Below are 24,986 nucleotides of genomic sequence, written 5' to 3' on the forward strand. Positions count from 1 at the left end.
GATTGGCATGATGGTTATAGTAGTCCAACAGGTGAATTGGGCATGGCCAAAATGCTGGACTAAAAGAAAGTGAGCTGCAAGGAGGCAAATAATACCATTAGATTAAAGTATCATCGAGTGCCCTCTCAAGCGCATGGGCCTTGGTGGAACATATATATATATATATATATATATATATATATATATATATATCCACGAACTCCTCGTAAGTTTCCTCGATTCTTTGAACACAAAGGAGCGTAGACCACATCAAATTGGCGGTAGAATGCGTTTATTTTCCTCCTTACAGCGATGTAGCAGCCATTACGCGTTTCAGCCCCGGAGGGCCTTGATCACATGACACGCTGGTCATTAGTCACATGATTTTTAAACCATTTTTTTCTCATTGCTTTTTTTGTAATTTAAAGTGCAAGTGTGCTTAAAAGTGACAGTGCTTAATACCACGTTATTAAAGTAACAACAAAGCAATAGCTTACTGACATTTTCCCAAATATTAAAAGCACTCACAAAATGATATCCATAGTATAAATACCTTTTCAGGGGCAAGAGATGTTAATTCTGTGCAAAATTCGCAATACAGTACAAACAGGATAAAATCCTAGTGCAAATTACATAGAGTCAAACTGTGCAAACATTGCAAATTAAAAACAAATTGCCCACAAATAGTTACTTTACTTAAAATCATAGCTTGAATGCCATGTAAAGTAACTAGTTAAAAACCCAAATTAATGTGGTATTGGGAATCAAAGATGGAAAGTAAAAATTGCAAAAAGATGGAAATTATACATACAGATTTTTAAAAGTGCTAATTAAAAGAACTGTATTATAATGCATAAACAATTTTTACTCCGTGAGGTTATTTTATGGGATTTAGTCTAAATTAATCGTCCATCTAGTAGTTGTTCTTAGATGGATGTGGACTTGTCAAAGCATTGCTGATCACCCAAATAGGAGTGTTCAAATAAAATGTGTTGAGTGCAAAGCAGCTATTTATTAAAAATAAATAAATGGAGTGCTAAAAGAATAGTTTGTTTAAAACCATGTCATGATAAAATGATAACCTTAATGGTTTTGTTAATCTAGGATCAAGGAGAACAGCTGTCAAGAGGGCCTGTTAGTATGCTCAGTTATATATTTGGGTGAGCAATGACTTAGATATTCAGATTAAAAACAGGCCATTATTGGAACTATAAAAATGTATGGAGGTCTTCAGTCATGTTTAGACCTCCTGGATGTTTACAATCTAGTTCCAAAATATATCTGGTTTCGAGTCTGCGTAGAGATTTTTCCCTGTCGCCACCTCTTTTAGAGATAGGGATCGCATCAATAATAAAAAAAGTTAAAAACTTTGGATCTGATTGATGCTTCTCCTTAAAATGGCGAGCCACTGGGTAAGATTGATCAGCATGTTTGATTGCCCGAATATGTTGCAAGATTCTCTTGTGTCCCTGAAGTTTTGTGCTGCCCACATATCTTAAACCGCATGGACACAGAAGAACATATACCACATGATCAGTTTTGCATGTGAGGGCTTTATCAATCTTGATTGCCTGCATCTTAAAGGGTGTGGTGTAAGATGTAGTGTTAACACCGTTTTGGCATGCCTTGCAGGTTTTGCATTTGGTGAAGCCCAGTCTGCTGGAGAGCCAATTGGATGCTGGTTTGTCAACTGGGTTATTTTGAACCAAGATATCCTTCATTGAGGGTGCTTTGCTGTAAGTAATAGAAGGTTTCATGGGCAACAAATGGCCTATTATTGGGTCATTTAGTAAAATAGGCCAGTTCTTTTTAATAATCTGGTAGATTTCTTTTTCCTGATTACTAAAGCCCAAGATAATTCTGAAATTCCCTCTTAGGGGAGTAGTTTTAAGAGATAGGGGACCTGTTTCAGTAAGCTGTTGTTTAGGTTGGAGCAATTGGGCCCTAGTTTGTTTCATGCTTTTCTGAATTGCTGTTTTAATACATTTTTGGGAGTACCCCCTCTCTATAAACCTGTCTTTACTTGCTTGTTGTGCTGCTGATAAGTCAGTTGGATTGCTACAGATTCTACGCAACCTAATCATCTCACCGTAAGGGATACTTTGGATTAGGTGTTGGGGGTGGGCACTGGACGCGTGTAGTAAGGAATTTCCCGCTGTTGGTTTCCTGTGTAATTTGGTTACCAGTAACCCATCTTTGATATAAACTTCAACATCAAGAAAAATGACTTTGTCAGAGCTTATCTCAGCCGTGAATTCAAGATTAAGATCATTCTTATTCAAAGACTTGATGAATTCCCCAGCTTCAGTTTTTGTACCATCCCACACAACAAAGAGATCATCTATATATCTCAGCCAGAGTTTTACATTGTTACGGAGAGTGGCCTCATGTTGGCTCTTGAGGACCAGCTCCTCCCACCAGCCCATGTGTAAACAGGCATAGCTGGGGGAAAAGCTGGCCCCCATAGCCACTCCGCGAATTTGTTGAAACAAAGCACTCTGAAAGAGAAAGATATTGTTGTGCAAGCAATATTCAATCATTTGAACCAGCATTTTGTTATGTTGTTCTTGTTCCGGGGGTCTTCTGTTGAGATAGAATTGCACAGCTCTTAACCCATCTTGATGATTAATACTGGTATATAATGATGTAATGTCCATTGTTATAAGTAAAAACTGTTTTTGCCAGACAAAGTCATTGATTTTTAGAAGGAAGTCACTGGTGTCTCTGAGGTAGGAGGGTAGACCTTGCACGAATTCTTGTAAAAAGTAGTCTATGTACTGGGATGTCTTTTCCATCAGGCTATTTCGCGCAGAAATTATAGGTCTTCCTGGAGGTCGAATTGGGTCTTTGTGTAGTTTAGGCAGAAAGTAAATGACAGGTGTCATGGGTGTGTCATTTTTGAGGAATTTGTATTCATCTGCTGAAACGAGTCCTGCACTTTTCCATGAAAGGAGCTTTGTGTAGTACAAATTGTATGTTGTTTTCAGACTTAAATTGTCACTACGACCATAGCATTTGCGGTCCGAAAGTTGTCTCATGGCTTCCTCGATGTACTGTGTTTTCTCCCAAATGACCAAGTTTCCTCCTTTGTCAGCATTCCGAATGATCAGATCTGGATTAGATTTGAGTTTTTTCATTAGTTGATGGTATTGGATATCAGATTTGTTAATTTTGTACTTGGATGATTTCTGTAATTTGAAATTCAACGTTTTAATGCCCACCGTAATCTGTTCATTAAAGATGTCAATTGCATCTCGCAAAGCTATTGGGGTAAAGGTAGATCTTGGTTTAAATGGAGTTATAGCCTTTATCTGATTCCCAGCCGTGTTGGCAGTGTCACTAGAGAAAGAGGTCATGTTTGGTTGAGAGATCGTTTGCGCCAAATCTTCCATAACTCTCAGGATGGGCATGTCAGATCCTGTGAGATTAAAGGGAGGCGAGATTTGTTGATCCTTTGTCATACTTTCTCCGTGTGGTGGTGTCTCAGATTTCTTGTTAATCAGATGAAATTTTTAAGTTTTAATTTCCGTATTCCTTTAAAGAAGTCTATTCTAGTAGAGGCATAGTTGAAATTATTTTTTGGACAGTATGAAAGCCCCAGAGACAGAATCCTTTTCTCTGATTCATTGAGATGGATATTAGAAAGGTTAACAACCGTGTTGTTGTTCGCACTCAGTTCTTTTGCGGTTTGCGCTTCCATTTCCTTTGATTTTGTCTTTTCTGATTTCCATTGTCTTGCTTTTCGCCTCTCCCTTCTTTTGATGGTATTTGTCTTTCTTGTTGTGTCTGTTGATGGTTCCGTGGGCGAAGCGTTTGACGTCGTTCTACGCATAAAAAACCAACCTCTTGCTCAAGAGTATGTTTAACTGCCGTCTGTGCCAGGCTGATAGCTCTTGATTCCTGTTCAGTTTCGCTTTCAATAGCTGAGCTGAGATCTGAAGTGGAAGAGTATTCAAGTGTTGATCGACTGGTGCTTGCAATTACTTTTGGTTTCACTGTTTGTGCACCCGTGTCCTTGGGATTTCTAAGGGAATCATACTTTCGCGCAAAGGTAAAAATGCGTCCGCATTCATAGTCGACTTTGTCGCGATGGAATTTAAAAGTTTTGCGTTCCCTTATTTTTTCTTCTTCCTTGCGTAGGCGTTTCATCATTTCAGCTCGTAGTTTAGTTTCTTCATCTTTTAGGTTCATTGATTCGATTTCTGTGTTCAGTTGATCAATCTGTTCCTGCGCCTTAAGACGGTCACTTTCAGCGTACTTGACAAGAATTGTAACTAGCTTCCTTGAGGATTCAAGGTTGGTCTCTGCCCACTCCTTCATCATCCTGGGGTCAGGGGTCTCGTAGCTGGGGGCTATTAATATTCTCAGTCCCCGTGGGACTCTTCCTACATCCAAATAGCTCTGGAGGGACTTGGCTTCCCACCATTTACTTTGTTCGCCTTTCATCAATTTTTCCAAATAACGCATTTTCTCCTTTAAACCAGTTCCTGAAATGTTTGTATTAGTATTTTGATTGGTAGCGTGCGTTACAGGATTATGTGCATCGTTAAACATTTCAAGGGCAGCTGTCTCCCGATCACGGAGCATGTCGGCTGACATCTTGCTGTTCGAGGATTCAATAGTGAAAATTGGTTGGGACTTAGAAGTGGCAGAGAGTTTATACCCGGTTAGTTTAACACAAAGTATCTCCCTTATCACTTGTCCCCGCTAAACTTCTCACCCAGCGCGTTCTATTAGAACTGATCCTACCTTCACTCGTGCGCATGCGTAGCTCCGCGTCCTCCGACCCGGTAACGCCGCACTCCGAGCTCGGCTTCAGATCCTTCGAATAACGGCTGGGGGGCAAGACTGCAGAAAATCCTCCCGGATTATATCTTCAGTGTCCGAAAACGGACGTTGTCTTCCTTGTCTGTGTGTTCGCCCTCGATGAGAAGGGGTCTACGTTGAGCCGGGGACGACAAAAACCGGCTCCATATATCCACGAACTCCTCGTAAGTTTCCTCGATTCTTTGAACACAAAGGAGCGTAGACCACATCAAATTGGCGGTAGAATGCGTTTATTTTCCTCCTTACAGCGATGTAGCAGCCATTACGCGTTTCAGCCCCGGAGGGCCTTGATCACATGACACGCTGGTCATTAGTCACATGATTTTTAAACCAATTTTTTCTCATTGCTTTTTTTGTAATTTAAAGTGCAAGTGTGCTTAAAAGTGACAGTGCTTAATACCACGTTATTAAAGTAACAACAAAGCAATAGCTTACTGACATTTTCCCAAATATTAAAAGCACTCACAAAATGATATCCATAGTATAAATACCTTTTCAGGGGCAAGAGATGTTAATTCTGTGCAAAAGTCGCAATACAGTACAAACAGGATAAAATCCTAGTGCAAATTACATAGAGTCAAACTGTGCAAACATTGCAAATTAAAAACAAATTGCCCACAAATAGTTACTTTACTTAAAATCATAGCTTGAATGCCATGTAAAGTAACTAGTTAAAAACCCAAATTAATGTGGTATTGGGAATCAAAGATGGAAAGTAAAAATTGCAAAAAGATGGAAATTATACATACAGATTTTTAAAAGTGCTAATTAAAAGAACTGTATTATAATGCATAAACAATTTTATATATATATATATATATTACCTACTGGCGGTTGCCAGTAGGTAGTTATAGTTAGGACCCTGTTTCCATAGGAAAACCGCAACATTCTATTTTGAATAACTTTGGCGCCGGTCGACGAATCCTCGCGAAATTTTCAATATAGGTGGGGCGCTACGCTCCGCTCCTACCCTGAAAGTCTCGGGGGGATTCGTCAAGCGGGGGCTGAGATAAAAGGGGGGTCCCAAAACGCGTTTTTCCCATGCATTTTTCCATAGGACCTTTAGACACAGCTACAGCCCGAACGGCTGAACAGAGTTACTTGAAATTTGGCAGAGAGGTAGTCCTCAGGTCAAGGAAGTGCCTTTTGTAGGTTTGGTGTAAATCTGTTCAGTAGATTCTGAGAAAATAGCCTTTAAATCAATATATATATCTGAGCCAGCTTACGGTGCGCTTACGGTGCGCTTACCGTACGCGTACGGTGACGTGCGCGATTCTGATTGGCTGTTAGATCTTAGTAAACATTCGAATCGTCCGAAACCAGGAAGCGGCGGCCGCCATTTTCTCTCTCGCACTCTTAAGCGGAGAGGAAAAACAAAGGCAAAAAACATGTAAAGGGACTTTTTAGACAGCTCCTTACCACCTAGCCTTGACTAATGGGTCCCCACAATGACCCCAAGGTTCAAAATTCATTTTATTTTTTTTACGAAAAATCGCCGATTACGCTTACCGTACGCGTACGGTAAAAAAAAAAAACAAAAAAAAACAATATCCCCACTCTCCCCACCCCGTGTGCAAATGGTGCCTGTAGGCCACCAGTTGTGCATGGCATTTCACTACTGCAGAAATTGTAAAACCTTACATTTCACAGCGAAGCGCATAATATGTCCTGCATGTGCGCACGGTGGGCGAAGCGCATCGCGCTTACATGGCACATCCACGGCACTAACTGCGTAAAGTGGGCGCGCGGTGCGCGAAGCGCACTGCGTGCTCACTGTGCGCGCACGGTGCGCGAAGCGCACCATGCGTGCACGGAACGAACTGCGTTAAGTGTGCGCCACCCCGTGTGCAAATGGTGCCCGAACGGCACCATTTGTGCATGGCATATTCTTGTAGTAGAAAATGTAAAAGCTTACCTTTCACAGCGAAGCGCATAATATGTCCTCCATGTGCGCACGGTGCGCGAAGCGCATCGTGCGTACATGGCCCATCCACGGCACTAACTGCGTAAAGTGGGCGCGCGGTGCGCGAAGCGCACCGCGTGCTCACTGTGCGCCCACGGTGCGCGAAGCGCACCGTGCGCGCACGGAACGAACTGCGTTAAGTGGGCGCGCACGCCACGAATGGCGTAAAGTAACTTAGCATTTAAAAAACCGTACAAATTCACTGAAAAAACCATAGGTTTCACACACGTTATAGTTAGGAATCAGCATTTAAAAAACCTTGCAAATTCACTGAAAAAACCATAGGTTTCACACATGTTATAGTTAGCTGGACATTTTACTGATAAAAAACCAATGAAATTCCCCCGTTATAGTTAGTGCAGGCAACTATAACTCACGCGACCGCAATCCTCTGCTTATGACATATGTGTCCTAATGAAAAAAAAATATTTGTAATATATGTATAGCTAAAATTTAATGGAAGAAGACATGGGCAAATAAGTGTCCAAATACAGTATTAGCATCAGCAGAGGATTGCGGTCGCGTGAGTTATAGTTGCCTGCACTAACTATAACGGGGGAATTTCATTGGTTTTTTATCAGTAAAATGTCCAGCTAACTATAACATGTGTGAAACCTATGGTTTTTTCAGTGAATATACATATATATATACACACACATACATACACACACATACATACACACACAGACGCATACTGACACATATGTTCACACACTCAAAAATAAATGTACATTTTTTTAGCTAATAGTTCCAAATGACTGCTATCGATAGGACAAATTCTGGACACGGCTCCAACTTCATTACACTGCGATCATCAAACGAACGTACATACCCACAGAGTGTTAACTACTCCAAGGACTGGATAACACAGTGAGATACACCCACGGACGGCTATTAGAGATTAAGGCTCTGTAACAGCCGATTACTTCTCGTGCTACACCTACCTTTACCTATGATGCCCGCTACACGGCATCGTTAATCGCCCTGAAGAAGCCCTTGTTTGGGCAAAACGTGTTGGCTGTTCCCAACTAATGCAAACAAAGTATACCTGATTTAAAGCCACACAAAAACATCTGCAACGACTTGTTATTGTTTGTCAACTTCTATTCGTTGCATCTCTCTACTTGTTATTCGATCGTATTGCCTCTTATCCACCCTGTATACATGTTTATATTTATGGTCAAGGGGCAGCTGATCATTTGAGGTGGGCAATAACATTATACCACATGACTGATCCAGGTAGTGCAGTCTCCTACAACCCGGCTGCTTTTCTTTTTTGGATATTTCATATGTAAGTAGGCATTTACAAGTGACGGATGTGTCTCAGGGCATTTGCCCCCTTAATGTTTGTCACATTTTTTGCCTCCTTACTACCTATTGTGTCCTTGGTGTTTTCTTCTTACAGTCGGAACTTCTAATGAATCTGCTTCTGGGTAGCCCTGCTTGTCTCTTTCCTAATGTCAGGCTAAGTTAGGTGCCTTGCTAGCACCTTCTGTTTTAATCCTCATCTTCAATCAAGAGCTACAAGATTGCAGAGGAGGACTTTTACTCATTGTGGTTTTTTTCCCTTCTAACTTGAGCCCTTTTACAGAAACAATTGACACATTTCATGCTGACTATTAAGTGCAGGTTTGCACTGTGGCTACTTGTAGGAGGTGCCCTTTCAACTGGAACACAAGAAGGAGACGTAAGAGACCTTCTCAGCATCCATTCCTTGATAACTTTACACCTTAATGAAACCAAGGCATCACCTGCAGCTCTCATTTCTAATCATTTTTTTTTACTGATAGATATATTCAGATTATCTGTTTTTTAATCATGCTTTGAGCGTTCATACCACATTAAATTATCTTTAAGTAACCTCATTCAGTCTTTGTTCTCAATTGACTGCATTTACTCTAGGTGTTTATCTAGAACACCAAATTCATTGTTTTTTCTATTGCATTTTATTTTTTCAAAGTACATTTTCCAAAGAACCACTTGCAGGCATTGGATTGCAGTTACAACATCAACAAACTCCCACACATACAATGGATCTTATCCATATCCTAAAAAGAAGTCGCAGAGCAAAACAAGTTAAAGGACATGGGAGGAACTTAAAGTGTCACATATATTCTAGAAATAATGATTCTCTAATTGCTTTCTTAAATTTTTATAAGGAAGTGTTCAGTCTTAAGGTGGCAGGCAAAACTCCACAGCACTATTTCCAGGCCCATAAAAGACTGATTCTCATCCTGGGTTGCCTAAAGCTTGTAACCTCTAGCCTCAATATGTTATTGCTTCTCATCTGCTTTTATTGCTTTTTTCTATTAGTCCTCTTTCTATGACAATTTAATATCTGCTTCCTGTTCCTCTCGCACTTTTGTTTTTTGTTTGTACCCAGGGATGTTGTTAACCTGAAACAACCATGGTACAGTTTTACAGTTTCTTTTTTTTATCTTAGTATTGACTTTCTCTTGACCTGGAAAATCTTTTGTCTGCTTTCTGCTGCCTCAGTGTGTCTTGCAACTATTGATCAGCAACTTATTTTGTCAAGAAGTTCAACATGAACACACTTACTTGGAGAGGAGTTGGTCTAACGGATAGGGCGGTCGACCTCGAATCTGGGGAACTGGGTCCGAGTCTCGGCAATGTCGCTGAACATCCTGTGATTCTGGGCAAATCACTTAATATCCCGTGCCTAACAAAAACAAAAATGAACGTGTCCTCATGTAACACAACTGGTGCTATGTAAAGCGCTCTGATACCCGATACCTTAGGGTCAAGTTTGCGCTATATAAAACTCTGTAAAAAAAAAAATGTATTGGTTTTCTAGTTTTGCTGAATGATAGTGTTTTGGGAGTGCAGAAGCTGTTGATCTTTATTATTCTCACTTTTCACTTTTGTTGTTATATCTCATATCCTGTACTGATGGTCAAGATTATTGCACATAATTCCTAGCCATTGGAAATTGACGTTCCTGGATTCTTTCACAATACTCTTTTGACTTCCTATCTGCATTTGTTTGTATGTTTTTCAGACCTTGACCAACTCCCCAAAATGTTTGAACGACTAATTTGTTTGCTCACAAACTGTGTCAATCTCTAAAACAGTACTCAGTAAACCACAGTGAAAATAAAATAATGTATTCTAAAAAAATAAATAGTGAAAACAAAGTGAAATATGAATTGTCTTAGGGCCTAATTATGAGTGGCTCATTAAATTCCATTCCGTGTGTAATACTCTGTTTGTGCATGGGACAGAATTACAAGTTTGTTTTTATTTAATGCATCCGATAATTATCGGATGCTTCAATAACCCAACAATCGTTAACTTTCTGCTGAAATGTCAGCCGGTCAAACCTGTCAAAATGTAACAGGGATAAACATACAGTATTTACCATATCATGCAGATTTTGTTGTGATAAAAAACGATCAGACCTAAGTAGGTCAAAATCTGTCTAAAGTTGCCTTTTGTCCATTCTGGATGGGGTGTCGACTGGCAGGTTGGGACAGACTGTTCCCATGAGGAGCAAGTTGGTAATGATTTGTATAAGGCTTGCCTTTGTCTGTAGAGGCATGGTCGGAACAGAATAATGGACTGGAATGCGACCTAAGCTATTGCCAGTGGATGAGATTATTTCACAGATTTCCCCCATCACGCTGTTGCAATTTACGCTCTCAGTGTGACAGGTATGCTCAGACGTGGATCCTGTGCTCACTGTGCCATAGGACTCGAGCTATACCACACTACTGAAACCTAAGAAGGTTGAAACTTGTCTGGGGTTGCTTTGGTCACTTCTGGAGGGGGTCTCGCATGCAAGTTCTGGACAGACTGTTCACATGAAGAACAGGGTAGGTCCTGATTTGCACAAGACTTGCCTTTGTCTGGAGTGGCTTGGCGGATGAAGAACAGTAGACTGGAATGCGGGCATGAGTGATTGTCAGTGGCTGAGATTAATTCCAGCATTCCTTATTTTTTCAGTTTATGGGTCAACTGCGATGGTTATATGCCCAAAAATGGGTTCTGTGGTCACTCTTCCATAGGACTCGAGCCATACCTTACTGATGAGTAGTTTGAAACTGGTCTGAGGTTTCTTGTTGTCCCTTCTGGAGCGGGTCTGGCCTGGCAGTTCGGGACTGACTGTTCTCATGAGGTGCATGGTCGGGACTGATTTGCATATGGCTTTCCTTTGTGTTGAGATGCATGGGGGCCATAAACAATGGACTGGAATGCCATTGTCAGTGGCTGAGATAGCCAAACCCCCACCACTCTATGTTTGGCACCGGGAGGTAGTGAGATGGGATAGTGCAGAAAGCGTGGCATTTAGACGTGAAGAAGCCCGCGGACTATGTAAAAAGGATATTTCCATGGACTGAGATTATTTTGGAAGCTTTCAAGAAACTTGCGCCGGCACCAGTCGTTATAGTGCTGGACCAGTAGGAGTCCCTCCGAACCCAGCCCCCCCTGTGAATGCAACGTAGCCCTGCATATAGTCTTGTGATGTAATTTTATCAAGTGTACATATTCAGAATCAAATTCATTATAGTGGGAACAACTGAGGGAGCGTGTTGTCAAGATGGTGAGATAGGGTTGGGCCAGCCGAATTCGGGGAAGGGGGGGAGGGTAGGGTTTAGTTTCGTTTAATTTGCTCCATTCTATTTATTTTCTCCTCAGTTCTTCATGTGTTCCTGCAATACCATTGAAATAGCCCGTTGGAGCATTTGTAGGTAGACTATTGTTTAACAGAATTATCCAACATGGTGGTATAATGTTGTATAATATGTACGATAGCACTACCTGGATCCCACAATGGCTTCCCTATATCCGACGGTATGACGAAGTCTGAGGCATCTATGCTAAATGTCTGTTTTCCTAATGGATGTAAATTGTTTAAAATTCAATAAAATGTGTTTTAAAAAAAAGTCAGTGGCTCAGATTAATTCAAGCATTACATCTATCAACCTGCTGATGTTGCAATTATGCGTTACAAAGCCTGTTGCCCTTTTTCGGGACCCACTCTCTTTTAAATTGGCTTTAGAATTTTGGGAGATTTGCCGATAAAGAGATTTTCTACGGTAAACATGGAGAACATATTCGTCTTCAAGTCAGATGCAGTTTACAATCATTTGAATTTGTGCTGTTCCAATTCTAGACCATAGATAGGCTGATATGACCCAAAGTATCCTCTCCCCAAATACAATCAGCAATATTGAGTTGGCAATTGGCCTTTGCCAGCATTTTAGATTTAAAAAAAAAATGCAATTTAATGTAATTTAATGTATCCCTTCCAGACAGGTGTAGTGGAATGAAAATTCTAATGAAGTGAGAGAGAGGAAGAAAGTTATGCACAGAGCGTCTGTCGTATGGCTGTTTGACTATTTAGAGAAGCTCTCAACCCAGTCCAGATCCTCCACTCACAAAGAAACCCAAACTAGACATAGATGACGTTGCTAACCACTATGCCTTCACTCACTTACTTCCATTGGGAAGATCATTGAAAAGCAGTCTGTGCACAATTTCCAGATCACGGCAAGGCCAGCCACCTCCAACACGGCTACCAGTCTAACGTCTGATCATACTGCAGCACAGAAACAGCTGCCTTATAAATCCGAGACGTTACAATAAACAAATGATGGACGGAATGCTGACAATGCATACATTCTCCCCCAGTCAAGAGATCTGGGTTAAATCCATCGTTCTTTTGCCCACTACACCACCCCAGTTTAGACATGGCCATATGCAAATCAGTCTTGACCCTGTGCCTCATGGGAACAGTCCAGCCCGAACTGCCAAGCCATGTCTTCCCTGGACCGGAATCAAGCATCCTAGGACCGGTTTCTGGCTATCAGCCGTCATCAGCCAGGATAGCTTGACTCCAGTGGCGTAGTGAGCACGGGTCCCACGTCTGGGAATACCCATCCCACTTAGGGCGAAAAGCGTTACAACAAACAAATGATGGACGGAATGCTGACAATGCATACATTCTCCCCCAGTCAAGAGATCTGGGTTAAATCCATCGTTCTTTTGCCCACTACACCACCCCAGTTTAGACATGGCCATATGCAAATCAGTCTTGACCCTGTGCCTCATGGGAACAGTCCAGCCCGAACTGCCAAGCCATGTCTTCCCTGGACCGGAATCAAGCATCCTAGGACCGGTTTCTGGCTATCAGCCGTCATCAGCCAGGATAGCTTGACTCCAGTGGCGTAGTGAGCACGGGTCCCACGTCTGGGAATACCCACCTCACTTAGGGCGAAAAGCGTTACAACAAACAAATGATGGACGGAATGCTGACAATGCATACATTCTCCCCCAGTCAAGAGATCTGGGTTAAATCCATCGTTCTTTTGCCCACTACACCACCCCAGTTTAGACATGGCCATATGCAAATCAGTCTTGACCCTGTGCCTCATGGGAACAGTCCAGCCCAAACTGCCAAGCCATGTCTTCCCTGGACCGGAATTAAGCATCCTAGGACCGGTTTCTGGCTATCAGCCGTCATCAGCCAGAATAGCTTGACTCCAGTGGCGTAGTGAGCACGGGTCCCACGTCTGGGAATACCCATGAGGCACAGGGTCAAGACTGATTTGCATATGGCTGGGTTCAAACTGGAATGGCATGGTGAGCAAAAAAACAATGGATTTAGGCCCAGATCTCTGTACTGGGGTGAATGTATGACATTGTTCTGCATTCTGTCCATTAACTGTTGTTTTGCATTTGTCACCCCGAGTGTGACGGGTATGCTCAGACGTGAGTCCCGTGCTCTCCATGCCACTGGAATCAACCTATCCTGGCTGAAGAGCGGTGAAACCCCAAAACCGGTCCTAGGATGCTTGTTTCCAGTCCAGGGAGGACCTGGCTTGGCAGTTCGGGCTGGACTGTTCCCATGAGGCACAGGGTCAAGACTGATTTGCATATGGCTGGGTTCAAACTGGAATGGCATGGTGAGCAAAAACACGATGGATTTAGGCCCAGATCTCTGTACTGGGGTGAATGTATGACATTGTTCTGCATTCTGTCCATCAACTGTTGTTTTGCATTTGTCACCCCGAGTGTGACGGGTATGCTCAGACGTGAGTCCCGTGCTCTCCATGCCACTGGAATCAAGCTATCCTGGCTGAAGAGGGGTGAAACCCCGAAACCGGTCCTAGGATGCTTGTTTCCAGTCCAGGGAGGACCTGGCTTGGCAGTTCGGGCTGGACTGTTCCCATGACGCACAGGGTCAAGACTGATTTGCATATGGCTGGGTTCAAACTGGAATGGCATGGTGAGCAAAAAAACGATGGATTTAGGCCCAGATCTCTGTACTGGGGTGAATGTATGACATTGTTCTGCATTCTGTCCATCAACTGTTGTTTTGCATTTATAAATCAGAGACAACACCCTCCAGATCAGAGATAAAGATGTCTCCTGCTTCCCATTATTGCTTGATCTCTCTGCCGCTGTCGACACCACTGATCATCCCACCCTCACCCTGAAGTCCCTAAACTTTAATTACAGTGTCCTTTACTCGGTCTCCTCCCACATATATGACCAAAACCAGAGCGTTCACATGGGAGCCTCAATGCCCCAGAAGACCCCTAATACTTGCACACGCCTCCATGTTTCATCTTGTGCCCTGTCATCTTTAACCTCTTCATGGAGCTCCTTGGAACTCAACAACAGCATCAAATTCACCAATATGCCATTGATAAACAACTTGAAAATCTCCGCCACTACAGACACCCATTGCCGCATGCACTGCCTGCACCAGAGCACCACCTTCCAGAAGCACAACCCCACCATAACTAAATTACGGCTATTTTCCAAGAATAACTAGTACGTCTGCAGCTCCACAGCATGCATCATCAAGGAAACCAAGATGCTTTGGTACCACCTCTCTACTAATGTCAAATCATGCCATTAAAGTTCTCATACTTTTGTAACTCGATAGCGGCAATGCCCTGCACCATGCCTCTTAGTCTTCGGACTGGCTGACCTTAGGGGTATCCTAAACGCCGTAGCACACCTCATAGAGGGCCTGAAGAAATTTGACCACGCCGCCCCTGCTCTGATGGAACTCCACTTGCCAGCATGTCCCAACTTACAAGCCAGCTGCATCATCTATAAAGCCATCACGACCAGTACCCCCACTGCTCTGCTGACAAGAGTGGTTCGCGCTCACCCTCATCCAAGACACCATCAGACTGCAGACAAAGAAGTGGTAAAAAGGCAAAAGGTCATTCTGTCTGAACACTGAAGAGCTGAAACCTCTCAGTATCCATCCAGACTGACCCAACCCAGCTCCAATGTAGCAAAGAGAGGAAGGCAGACCTCTTTAAAGAAAATTATTCCCCAACGCAAAAGTTGTCCCCTTCCCATCTCAGAACCCAACTCCCCTCCAACCATTGATTGATATACCCAGTGTTTAATTTGAGCCAGTGGTTTCTGGTGCTCGGCACCAGGACTTGATTGTCAACACCGGTGCTTTTGACAGTTTGCCACAAGGTGGCACTGTCTGGCTAATGGATAGATGACCACAACAACAGTTAATTACTAATTCAATATGCATTCAAAATGGCTATTACCGGAGGAGCCTAGCGCTTGACCAAGATGGCCGCGTGAGCTTAGAGCTCCCGAGACCCTCGCGCCCTCCGTCGACTATCCTGTCTCTAATCCTGATGGTATGCATGGCACCGTGTTGCTGAGTTGTCAGGGAGGCGATTGATGCTACCCGCGGTCGGATCGCCCGTCGGGAACCGGACTTACGACTGGCGAAAGATTGCGGCCTAACTCCCGGAGATGCCAGGGGCTAGAGTTGGCAGGATGCCCGACTCCTAGTTGATCAACAACGGCCTGGTGAGGTGTGAACTGTCGGACGGAGGCCCTTGCCCTTTCACTTTCGATTTCGTTCCCTTTGTCTGCCCGGACACTGTAGAGCTCTGGGTGGCTTTATAACCTCAAGGACGCTCGGCGGGCTACTCTGGCAGCACAAGGCGGACCTGCTCACTCCTTATTCCTCTCTCTGAGAGGGAACGGTCTTCACTGCATTGGACTGCATTGGACTGCCTGGAGTCCATTATGTCGGGCAAAGCAGAAGGGGATCGGCTGAAGACTAAGTCCACCAGGCGGGGAACGTATTCCCAAGTCAACAGTATGGACCGCTACGCCCTCCTGAAAACATCGCCGAGTGGATTGAGCCAGGCGCCGGATGCCCAGAAGGAGGACTCGCCTGGGACACCGAAGCTCTCCCTGCAGGATGTCATGGGCGCGCTTGATGGGATGCAGACCTCGATGGGGAGGCAATTCGAGGCCCTGGCGCATAAGGTGGATGCCATCCTGGTGGATGTCAACTTGATCCGCTCGGACCTGGGCAAGACAAACGAACGCGTTAAGAACCTGGACCACAAGACCACGGGCCTCACTGATGATGTTGCGGATTTGCAGAACGAGGTCCGGAAGCTGAGGGCCGAGAGTGACCTCGCCGCCCGCCGGCTGGAGGACTTCGAGAGCCGGTCCAGGCGCAACAACGTGCGCGTCATCGGGGTCCCGGAGTCCTCGGATGAGGCTTCGACGGACCTGCTTGTGGAAGACTTGGTCCTCAATCATCTGAAGCCTAAGGGCCTTGGAAAGTTTTTTGCGGTGGAAAGGGCCCATAGGGTGCCGGGCGGGCGGCCCAAGGCGGGTGCCCCGCCGCGGCCGATTGTCGCCCGGCTCTTTCATTTTCGAGATCGGGACGCTATCCTGCAAGCTTCGAGGGTGACGGGCCCAGTCCCCTTCCAGAATGCGTCGGTGAATTTTTATCCGGACTTCACCCAGCAGGTGCAGAGACAGAGACAGAGCTTCCTGGGGGTGAAGCGGAGACTTCGGGAACTGGACCTGAAGTATGCCATGCTTTTCCCCGCCAGACTACGGGTGGTGCATGAAGATCGGACATTCTTTTTTGACTCTCCTGTTATGGCCGACGAATGGCTGGACGCTTTGCCCCGGCGACGGACACAGCCGAGCATGGAGACAGTGGCCGGGATGGACAGGGCTGATATCTCAAAGCCGGCCTGACTTGATTTGACCATACTTGAAGATTTGAACAGAGTGCAGTAACTGTGGAGGGTTGCGGGAGGACGAGGGGTGCTCTTTTCCTCCCTTAGGGTACTTTTTGTAGATTTTTGTTTTTGTAGGGCGACAGGCACACTGCAAGTTGGGGGGGCTTTTTAAGCTGCAGCAGGGGTGCAGGGTGGGGGGAGTTTTGGGGATTTTGAGTTTGTTGTTGGGGGGTTTATTTCTGCAAGGCATGATGATTATCCTCAGGGCTGTTCCATGGTGGCGCCTCGGGTGTGGGGTGGGCCTCTTTCCGTTTGAGGATGGGGGGTAGAGGCTTAAGTGTTATAAGCTGGAATGTTAATGGTTTGGGGGATCGCATCAAGAGGGGGATTGTTTTGCAATTTTTGAAACGCTCAATGCCAGACGTTGTCCTGCTGCAGGAGACGCATCTCATAGGCAATACGTGCTATGCCCTGAATAGGAAGGGGTATAAATTCATTGCACACTCGGGATTCTCTTCTGGGTCCAGGGGTGTGGGCATCCTCGTTAGAGCATCGTTGCCTTTTGAGGTGGACTCCACCATTGTTGACGATAGGGGGAGGTTTGTGGCGGTGGCGGGGCGGTGGGAAGGAAGGACTTTGGTTTTGGTTTCGGTTTATGTCCCGCCGGCCCTGCAGGCCTCCACATTTGCTGAACTGGGCAGGGCTTTGCTGACTCTCCCGGGGGGAATGCTGGTAGTGGGAGGGGATTTCAACGCTGTGGGTTCCGGACTGTTGGATAAATACCCGCCCAGGGACACAGGGGGGGCTCAGAAATGGCTTCCAGACTTCCTGGATACGTTTGGTCTGATAGACTGCTGGAGGCTCCGGCACCCCACACAGAGTCAATACACGTTTCACTCCGGGGCGCATGGTAGCCTCTCCAGGATTGACTACCTGCTCACTCTGGCCGCACATGCCTCGTTGATATCCGAGGCGAGGCACATGGCACGCGGTATCTCAGATCACTCGCCAGTGTGGATCCGGCTGGATCTAGGTCGGGAGGGAGGAGGGAGGGTGGCCCCCATCAACCCATGGTATTTCCGAGACCCCAAGATGCGCAGCGCCCTGGTAAAGAAGGTAGATAATTACTTTAAGGACAATCTGGGAACCGTGGACTCGGCGGTGTCGCTGTGGGAAGCTTTTAAGACCGTGCTTCGGGGGGAGGCCCTCTCCCTGGTGGTGGCTGCCAAGAATCGGAGGGATGGCGAGGTGCGGCAAGTGGAGGAGGAGATTGCGGCCCTTGAAGGGGATATGGAGGAGGAGGTTACAGAGTCCTCATTGCATGAGCTTTGCCTGAAGCAGGCGGAGTATAGGGACCTGGTGACGAACGCCGCTAAGACCCTCAGCAGGGAACAACAGGGCCGCCTGTATGACGTTGGGGATAAGGCAGGGAAACTCCTGGCGTGGCTGGACAGGAAAGAACGGGTCAATAGAGTGGTGCCAGAGTTGATTGGAGAGGGGGGAGAGGCGATTGTGGAACCTGAGGGGATTGTGAAGTGTTTCGCGGAGTATTTTCATAGGGTTTATTCCTCTGTGTCGGACAGGCCGCCCGAGGACTCGTCTGATCTCCTCCGTGATATCGAGTTGCCCTGCCTCTCTGACATAGATAGGGACGATTTGGATGGTGACATCACGGTTGACGAGGTGGCGGGGGCGATTCGCGCGTTGAACTCGGGTAAGGCCTCTGGACCGAATGGACTGCCGATCGACCTGTACAAACTGTTCCCGGATAGGGTCGCCCCTCACCTGCGCGCCATGTTTTTGGAGGCGCGGGGGGATGGGATCCTTCCGTTGGATCAGCGGCTGGCGTCGATCGTGGTCCTACATAAAGAGGGTAAACCCCGAGATAGATGCGCCTCCTATCGGCCCATTTCACTCCTCAACGCTGAGCCGAAAATTCTGGCCAAACTCCTGGCTACCCGTTTGATTAGGGTACTTGGCGATTTGGTCCACCCGGATCAATCTGGCTTTATCCCGCACCGAAACACAGCATTGAACCTTAGGCGTCTTCATGGCGTCATCGCCAGGGCGGGCACGCTGCATGAACCGGCTGTTGTGGCATCTCTTGATGCCACGATGGCCTTTGACACGGTGGAGTGGGCATATTTATGGGCCGTGCTGGCCAAGTTTGGTTTCGGTCGCGGTTTTGTGAGTTGGGTTCGGTTGCTGTACGAGGGGCCACTAGCGAATGTTGTGGTGAATGGTCGGGCATCTACTCCGTTTCAGCTTGGTAGGGGTACTCGGCAGGGCTGCCCCCTGTCGCCTCTGTTGTTCGCCCTCGCCCTTGAACCGTTGGCTGCGTGGATACGTTGGCACCCGGATATACGGGGCCTTCGGTGGTCACCTGATCACGAGGACCGTATTTCGCTTTATGCCGATGATATCCTGCTGTATCTTGCCTCACCTAAGAAGTCACTTATAGTGGTCTGTGACGTACTCGCATCGTTCGGTAGGAACTCGGGGCTTGTGATTAATTGGGGCAAATCGTACTTGTACGTTCTTAGTGGCGAGGTCCCACCGATCCCTAGAACATGTTCGATACAGGTTGCCCAGCAAGGTTTTGTGTATTTGGGGATTTTTATATCCATGGATCCTGCTGAGCGCTATGAGAGGAATCTGCTCCCCCCCTTGGTACGCTTGAGGCGAGATGTTGAAGGTTGGCGGAGACTGCCGCTCTCCCTTGTTGGGCGTGCGGCCCTGTTCAAAATGATGTCTCTTCCCCGCTTCCTCTACGCCCTCCAGAACACCTTGGACTGGGTACCGGCCAAATACTTTCGGGAGGTCGAAGGCCTCCAAAGGACGTTGCTGTGGGATGGGCGGCCGCGAATAGCTATTTCAAAGTTGACGCTCCCATGGTACGATGGGGGCATTGCGCTCCCAGACATCCGACGGTACTATTGGGCCACGCAGCTGAGCGCGATCAACCATGGGTTTTATGGCCCTGCCCTCAGCCCTGGGTATGCCATGGATAGGTGGCTGCTGCGCGGCGGCAACTACTACAGGGCGTTGTATTCGCGGTCCTTGGACTCGTCCCTCACGGGGCCCACAGGTGTGGCGGTGCGCGTATGGAAGATGGCGACTGACTCGTTGGGCTGGAAGGATAGGCTAACCCTCGCTACCCCATTGTTTGAATCGGAAAGATTGGGAAGACTCTGGCATACGAAGGGCTTTGATAAGTGGGATCTGATAGGTATATCCAAGGTGGGAGATGTGCTGCATAAGGGGAGGGTGAAGTCCTTCGAGGAGTTGCAGACTGAGTTTGAGCTAGGGCCCTCAGAGTATTTTAGGTATATCCAGCTGCGTCACGCCCTCCGATCAGTCCTCGTGGAGGGTGAGAAGGTGCCGGAGTCCTCTCCCCTTGAGGACCGAGTCCTTGATGGTCATATGCCCGAGAGCAAGATCTCGCTCATATATAAGAAGTTGATAAACGTCCGGGCAGACTTGCTATTGGGGCTGAGAGAACAGTGGACCAGGGATGGCCTTGAGTTGGATAATGAGGACTGGCAGTCAGCGGTTTCTTCGCCTAAGGAGGTTGCGATCCCGTCGCGTCTGAGGCTGGTGCAGCTTAAAATACTGCACCGGGTGTATGTGACGGGGCCAAGGCTGGTCCACATGGGATTCTCGGAGGACGGCCTGTGCAGAAGGGGATGTGGTATGGTGGGTACTTTCCTGCACATCATTTGGGAATGTGGTGTCATTGTGGAGTTCTGGAGGAGAGTCCATGCAGTTATGGGGGAGGTGACGGGCATTGTGGTACAGCCGGAGGCGCGGTGCTGCCTCCTGAACGTCTGGGGGCCCACTGACCTCGATGAGGCGCAGACCCAATGGGTGACTCTGGGTAACATGGTAGCTAAAAGGGATATCGCGCGATTATGGGGCTCCTCGGGGCCCCCTACACTGACCGCGTGGAAGGAGAACATGGATTGGAGCATGTTTAGGGAGAAGACGGTCTACTGCTCTAGAGGTCGCCCCCGGAAGTGGCATGCCATCTGGGGGCGGTGGAACCAATACAGGAGGGGAATATGTCTTGCCCCGGACCTGGAACCTCCCGAGGAACAGCTTTCCCCTGACCTACTTTCCAGCACAGTTTGGTTTTAGTAACCGTTCTGGGCCTCTGCTGTTCCCCTTCTTCCTCCGCACACAGTCTTATACTTAGTAGATGAGTGGGGTCCGGCCTCCCCTGGGGGCCTTCGCCATGGGCTCTCAATGTCCTTGCCTTGCTGGGGTTTGTTGTGAGTTTTTTCTGTGTTTACTTAAAATTGGACCTTTGCATTACTCTTTGAACTGCATTGGGGACACATCACTGTATCTAACTTGCAATGCTGCCGAACCTTCGGGCTGTCGGCTGAATAGCTGTGTCCTGAATTTTGAAATAAAGGTTTTCAAAAAAAAAAAAAAAAAAAAAAAAAAATGGCTATTACCTGCAGCCCAAGCCATTCTTATTGTTTTGGGGGTCTGAAATAGTCCGAATTGTTACACTTGTGATGGTTAGTAGTTGTGTTGTGGCTATCATTGGCAGCATGGCAGGGGCAATGTGTGGTGCACGCTGCAGTGGCCTCCTGACGATAGCCCTGGCACTTATTTATTTACAAATTAGGCACTGGCTGTACCTTTGCTTCTTCCCAGCCACCCACTGCCTTTCAGCTGGGTTTGCTCCATACAAACACCAGATACCGCCTCCTACTTTTGGAACCTACTTTTCAACTTCATTTATTTGCACAACTCTGTTGTAGAGTCATGCTTCATCTCTTCAGCAAAACAGACAGACTGATCTCTGTGGATAGAAAAATATCTTGACAGATATGTGATTTAGGAATGCCCTCACCCTGCTTTTCATTTCTATAAAATCAAATGGACATTATTTGCGCATGTTCAAAAAAGATGCTCTCCAGCTCCTAACTGTCCATATGTACACCCTCCTCGTCGGTCCTTAGCTATGACTTCAGAACATCTTATTTAAAATAATAAACATGTTTTTAATATTCGAGGCATCGTTAGTCACTAAACTGTCCATTGAACCTAAATCGTATGTAAACACCTGATCACTGTCACTAGAGTTAGTACCCTCTACATAAGGAGAGCCACAAACTCGATTGGGATCCTTCGTATTTTTCTTTTTTTTATAATTAGCAAAAGAGTAGCTCTGCACCCTTCTGCCATTCCCATATGTCAGTTGTGAAGTTGGAAGCACACATTTTTTGACTTCTCTTTTATTGGTTTCATATTGAGTACCGACTTCATTGTTCTTTTTAGGTCTCGCCTATGCAGCGCACATGCGCTGTTTGGCAAAAAGACCTTTAGGGATCGCTTCGGCTTTTCAGACAAAAACGTGCACGCGTTCCATTGCCTTCAATGGCAACGCGTGCACGTCTGGAGATTCACTTGCGGGAGCGAGCAGCTGGCGCCATATGTTATCAATTATTGCGGCGTCAGCTGCTCACTCCCGCAAGTGAATCGCGCAGGCCCCCTACCCCTGCTACCAACAACCCGCCCTCCCATACGTCACATTAACCACCCCCAGCGGCCCTCCCGTTCACCACCCCCAGCGGCCCTCCCGTTCACCACTTCCACCGGCCTTCCGTTCAACTTCACCACCTGTATCCGCCCCACCCGTTCACCACCCATACCCAGCAACTGCAAAAGGCAATAGCTCGCCAATAGCGATACCTGTTTGCTTTGCCAATGCTTGTTTAATTGCTGAGGTGCGTTTACAGGCAACAACCCCCCTTTCAAAGCCCACGGATCACGAATTGCTTGTAAATTGTATTACAGACATTGCCGTTCATAGTAGTCCTATTGAATTCTTAAAGTAAAGTCCCTGCTTTTCATTAGGTGGACAATCGTGGCACATTATCTGTTTTCTTCTGTGTACAGCATTTACACGATGGATACCTATGGACTGCACCAGTTAGAAGAGGATCGGTCTGTCGTCAGTAGGATGCAGAAAAAATACTGGAAAACCAAACAAGTGCTAATCAAAGTGACCGGCAAGAAAGAAGATTAACACATGGTGGCATCTGATGCTGAACTGGATGCCAAACTCGAGGTATGGGAACCAACCAATTGACTCTGAGGCACAAGCAAGTAATACTGTTCCTGTTTCGCAGATAAATGCTTAGATGGGTTCTGCCGTGCAAATGGACCGCATGGTTTTGACATTTAAGACCAAATGGTAATATCCTACTGGTACAGCAAGATTATAGTGGAAGAAAACTTGTAAGTCTCCGCAATATTTTCTAAGTTAACTTTTTGTTAACAAAATATATTTTGTCACTACAAACATGCGTTAAACTGTTCTACTATTGCAAGAAGATATGATAAACTAGCAAATAATGAAGGTGTATTGCTTAACCGGTTCTTTTTAGTTATTACTTTCGTTTCTCATGCTTGTTGGAATTTGTAATTTGATTAACCAGATTTATGTGTGTTTTCTTATAATCTTTTATTGTATAGATACTTTCTCTTTCTTCTATCGATTGTACTATTTTTTTCTTTCTCTGTTTTGGTATCCACTCACTGTTAGGGTATGGTTGATTACTATTAACTTTAAGTGAATAACTCGTAAACACAAGTTTGTTCTATTTTTTATTTTTAAAGATTTTCCACTCTGTCCAGGTGACTGGTTCGGACCTTTTAAAGATCATTGAAAAATACCTACAGAGAGTCGATGGTAAGTACCCGACAATCACACCAATAGCATTTAAGCTTTTATTGTTTAAGCTCAGGCTGTTCCATTTGCGACGTCATGATTAATTTCTGACAATGTGATTGATTGTGTGCTGGCAAACATTAGCGTAGTCCCAGTGGTTGTGAAGGTAATGAGAGTAGGGGAGCGTTAATTATTTATTTTTCATCTTCGGTGGGAATGTTTTACGCTCAAGTGTGACTGTTAGAGCACAAACTTTAGCTTCAAGATGGTTTCCATTTGGAGATATGGATTTCTGGATAACAAACTTCGAGGTTGCAGTCTCGTACATATATACAGGCGATGTTTTATCTTAAATGAGCAGGCCCCGCTCTCTGGCAATATACAGTGTATTCAAGTTCTGAAAGTACTTGTGCATAATGATAAACCAGAGTGATGTACACGCAAATGTATGGTTCTCTGGTTAGCATGAAAAACGCAAAAAAACAAATGATTTTTTGGTAAGAAGACATAAGCTAAGCATGTTCACTTACATGTAGCTTCTTTAAAATTTCGTCCACTTTCGCATTTTGCCACCATTGCGTATTTTAATATAATGCTGAATTTAGTAGCAGACTCCAACAAGTGCATTGAATTTGTTTCAAACCATTAAATCAAAAGCTGAAGTTCAAAAAGTATTCACATCCAGTGAATGAATAAAATAACGGGACGTACCTTTGAGACGCAAGATTGTATGGCTATCGTTTAGGGATCGACTTATTTAGACCTCGCAGTTTGTACCTGCTGTTTCCTGGGTGATCCCAATGATTTCCTAGACAGCCCTTGAGAACTCTGCTGTTAAATGAGCCATTTCTTCTGTAAGGGTGGGCAGCATTCCCCTGTGTGAAGCACAAGATGAGGAATCTGCTGGGTTCTAGTGTGTTCCTAAGGTTGGTGGATGGCTCTGCTTCTTCTTCTCTTACAAACCCCTTTGAACAACTTAGGTTTGCAGATCCAACTCAAACCAAGGCTCTGCCTGTCTGCAGCTCTTTACATTTTGGTGAAATTAAGCTTATGCAAAACTTGTGTTAACAAGCATTGGCATAGCCAATAGGTCTCGCTTTTGGGACCTTATAAGTATTTAGTTATGCAGCACAATATCCTTGGTGCAACAACATCAGCTGTTGCATGGCTAAACACTTTTAAGGTCCCAAAGGCGAGACCTATTGGCTATGCCAATGCTTTTATTCTTTTATGTTTTGCCTCCTTGGCCAATGTTCTCTTCCTATTCTCGACTCTTTGCTCCCATTACTCTTTTTTTTTTTTAAATTACTATTACATTTTATTTATTTCCCTGCTTTTTTTAAGATCTAATCGTTTTCACTTTTCTTGGAAATGTAAACAGATCTTTTCGTGTACTAGAAAAAATGATGGTACATGACGCTCTGTTTTTATAATTGTCATGTTCTGAGGTGCCAGTGCGGGCCTCTTTATGGTGCAGAGCGGGGCATAGGAAGAAATATAGACTTCTCAGGGACAACGCCCAAGT

At 45.5% G+C, this 24,986-nt stretch overlaps 1 protein-coding gene across 2 annotated transcripts in view; it reads left to right on the forward strand.

Annotated features, from left to right (window-relative positions):
- The window catches only part of LOC146772655 (islet cell autoantigen 1-like protein), a 142,139-nt gene that overhangs the window by 116,708 nt on the left and 445 nt on the right, over nt 1–24,986 (forward strand). The window contains exons 2-3 of one of the 2 annotated variants that reach the window (XR_014972261.1): nt 22,645–22,858; nt 23,410–23,482. Coding sequence is in view for 1 of the 2 variants with exons in the window: in XM_085638868.1 (XP_085494994.1) it covers nt 22,820–22,858; nt 23,410–23,482 (112 nt within the window). In the remaining variant the exon portion in view is untranslated. The remainder of the gene's footprint in view (nt 1–22,644; nt 22,859–23,409; nt 23,483–24,986) is intronic. The other variant, XM_085638868.1, reaches the window with a different exon arrangement.

Source organism: Triturus cristatus, chromosome 12, assembly GCF_964204655.1.
Source record: "Triturus cristatus chromosome 12, aTriCri1.1, whole genome shotgun sequence".
Taxonomy (NCBI): domain Eukaryota; kingdom Metazoa; phylum Chordata; class Amphibia; order Caudata; family Salamandridae; genus Triturus; species Triturus cristatus.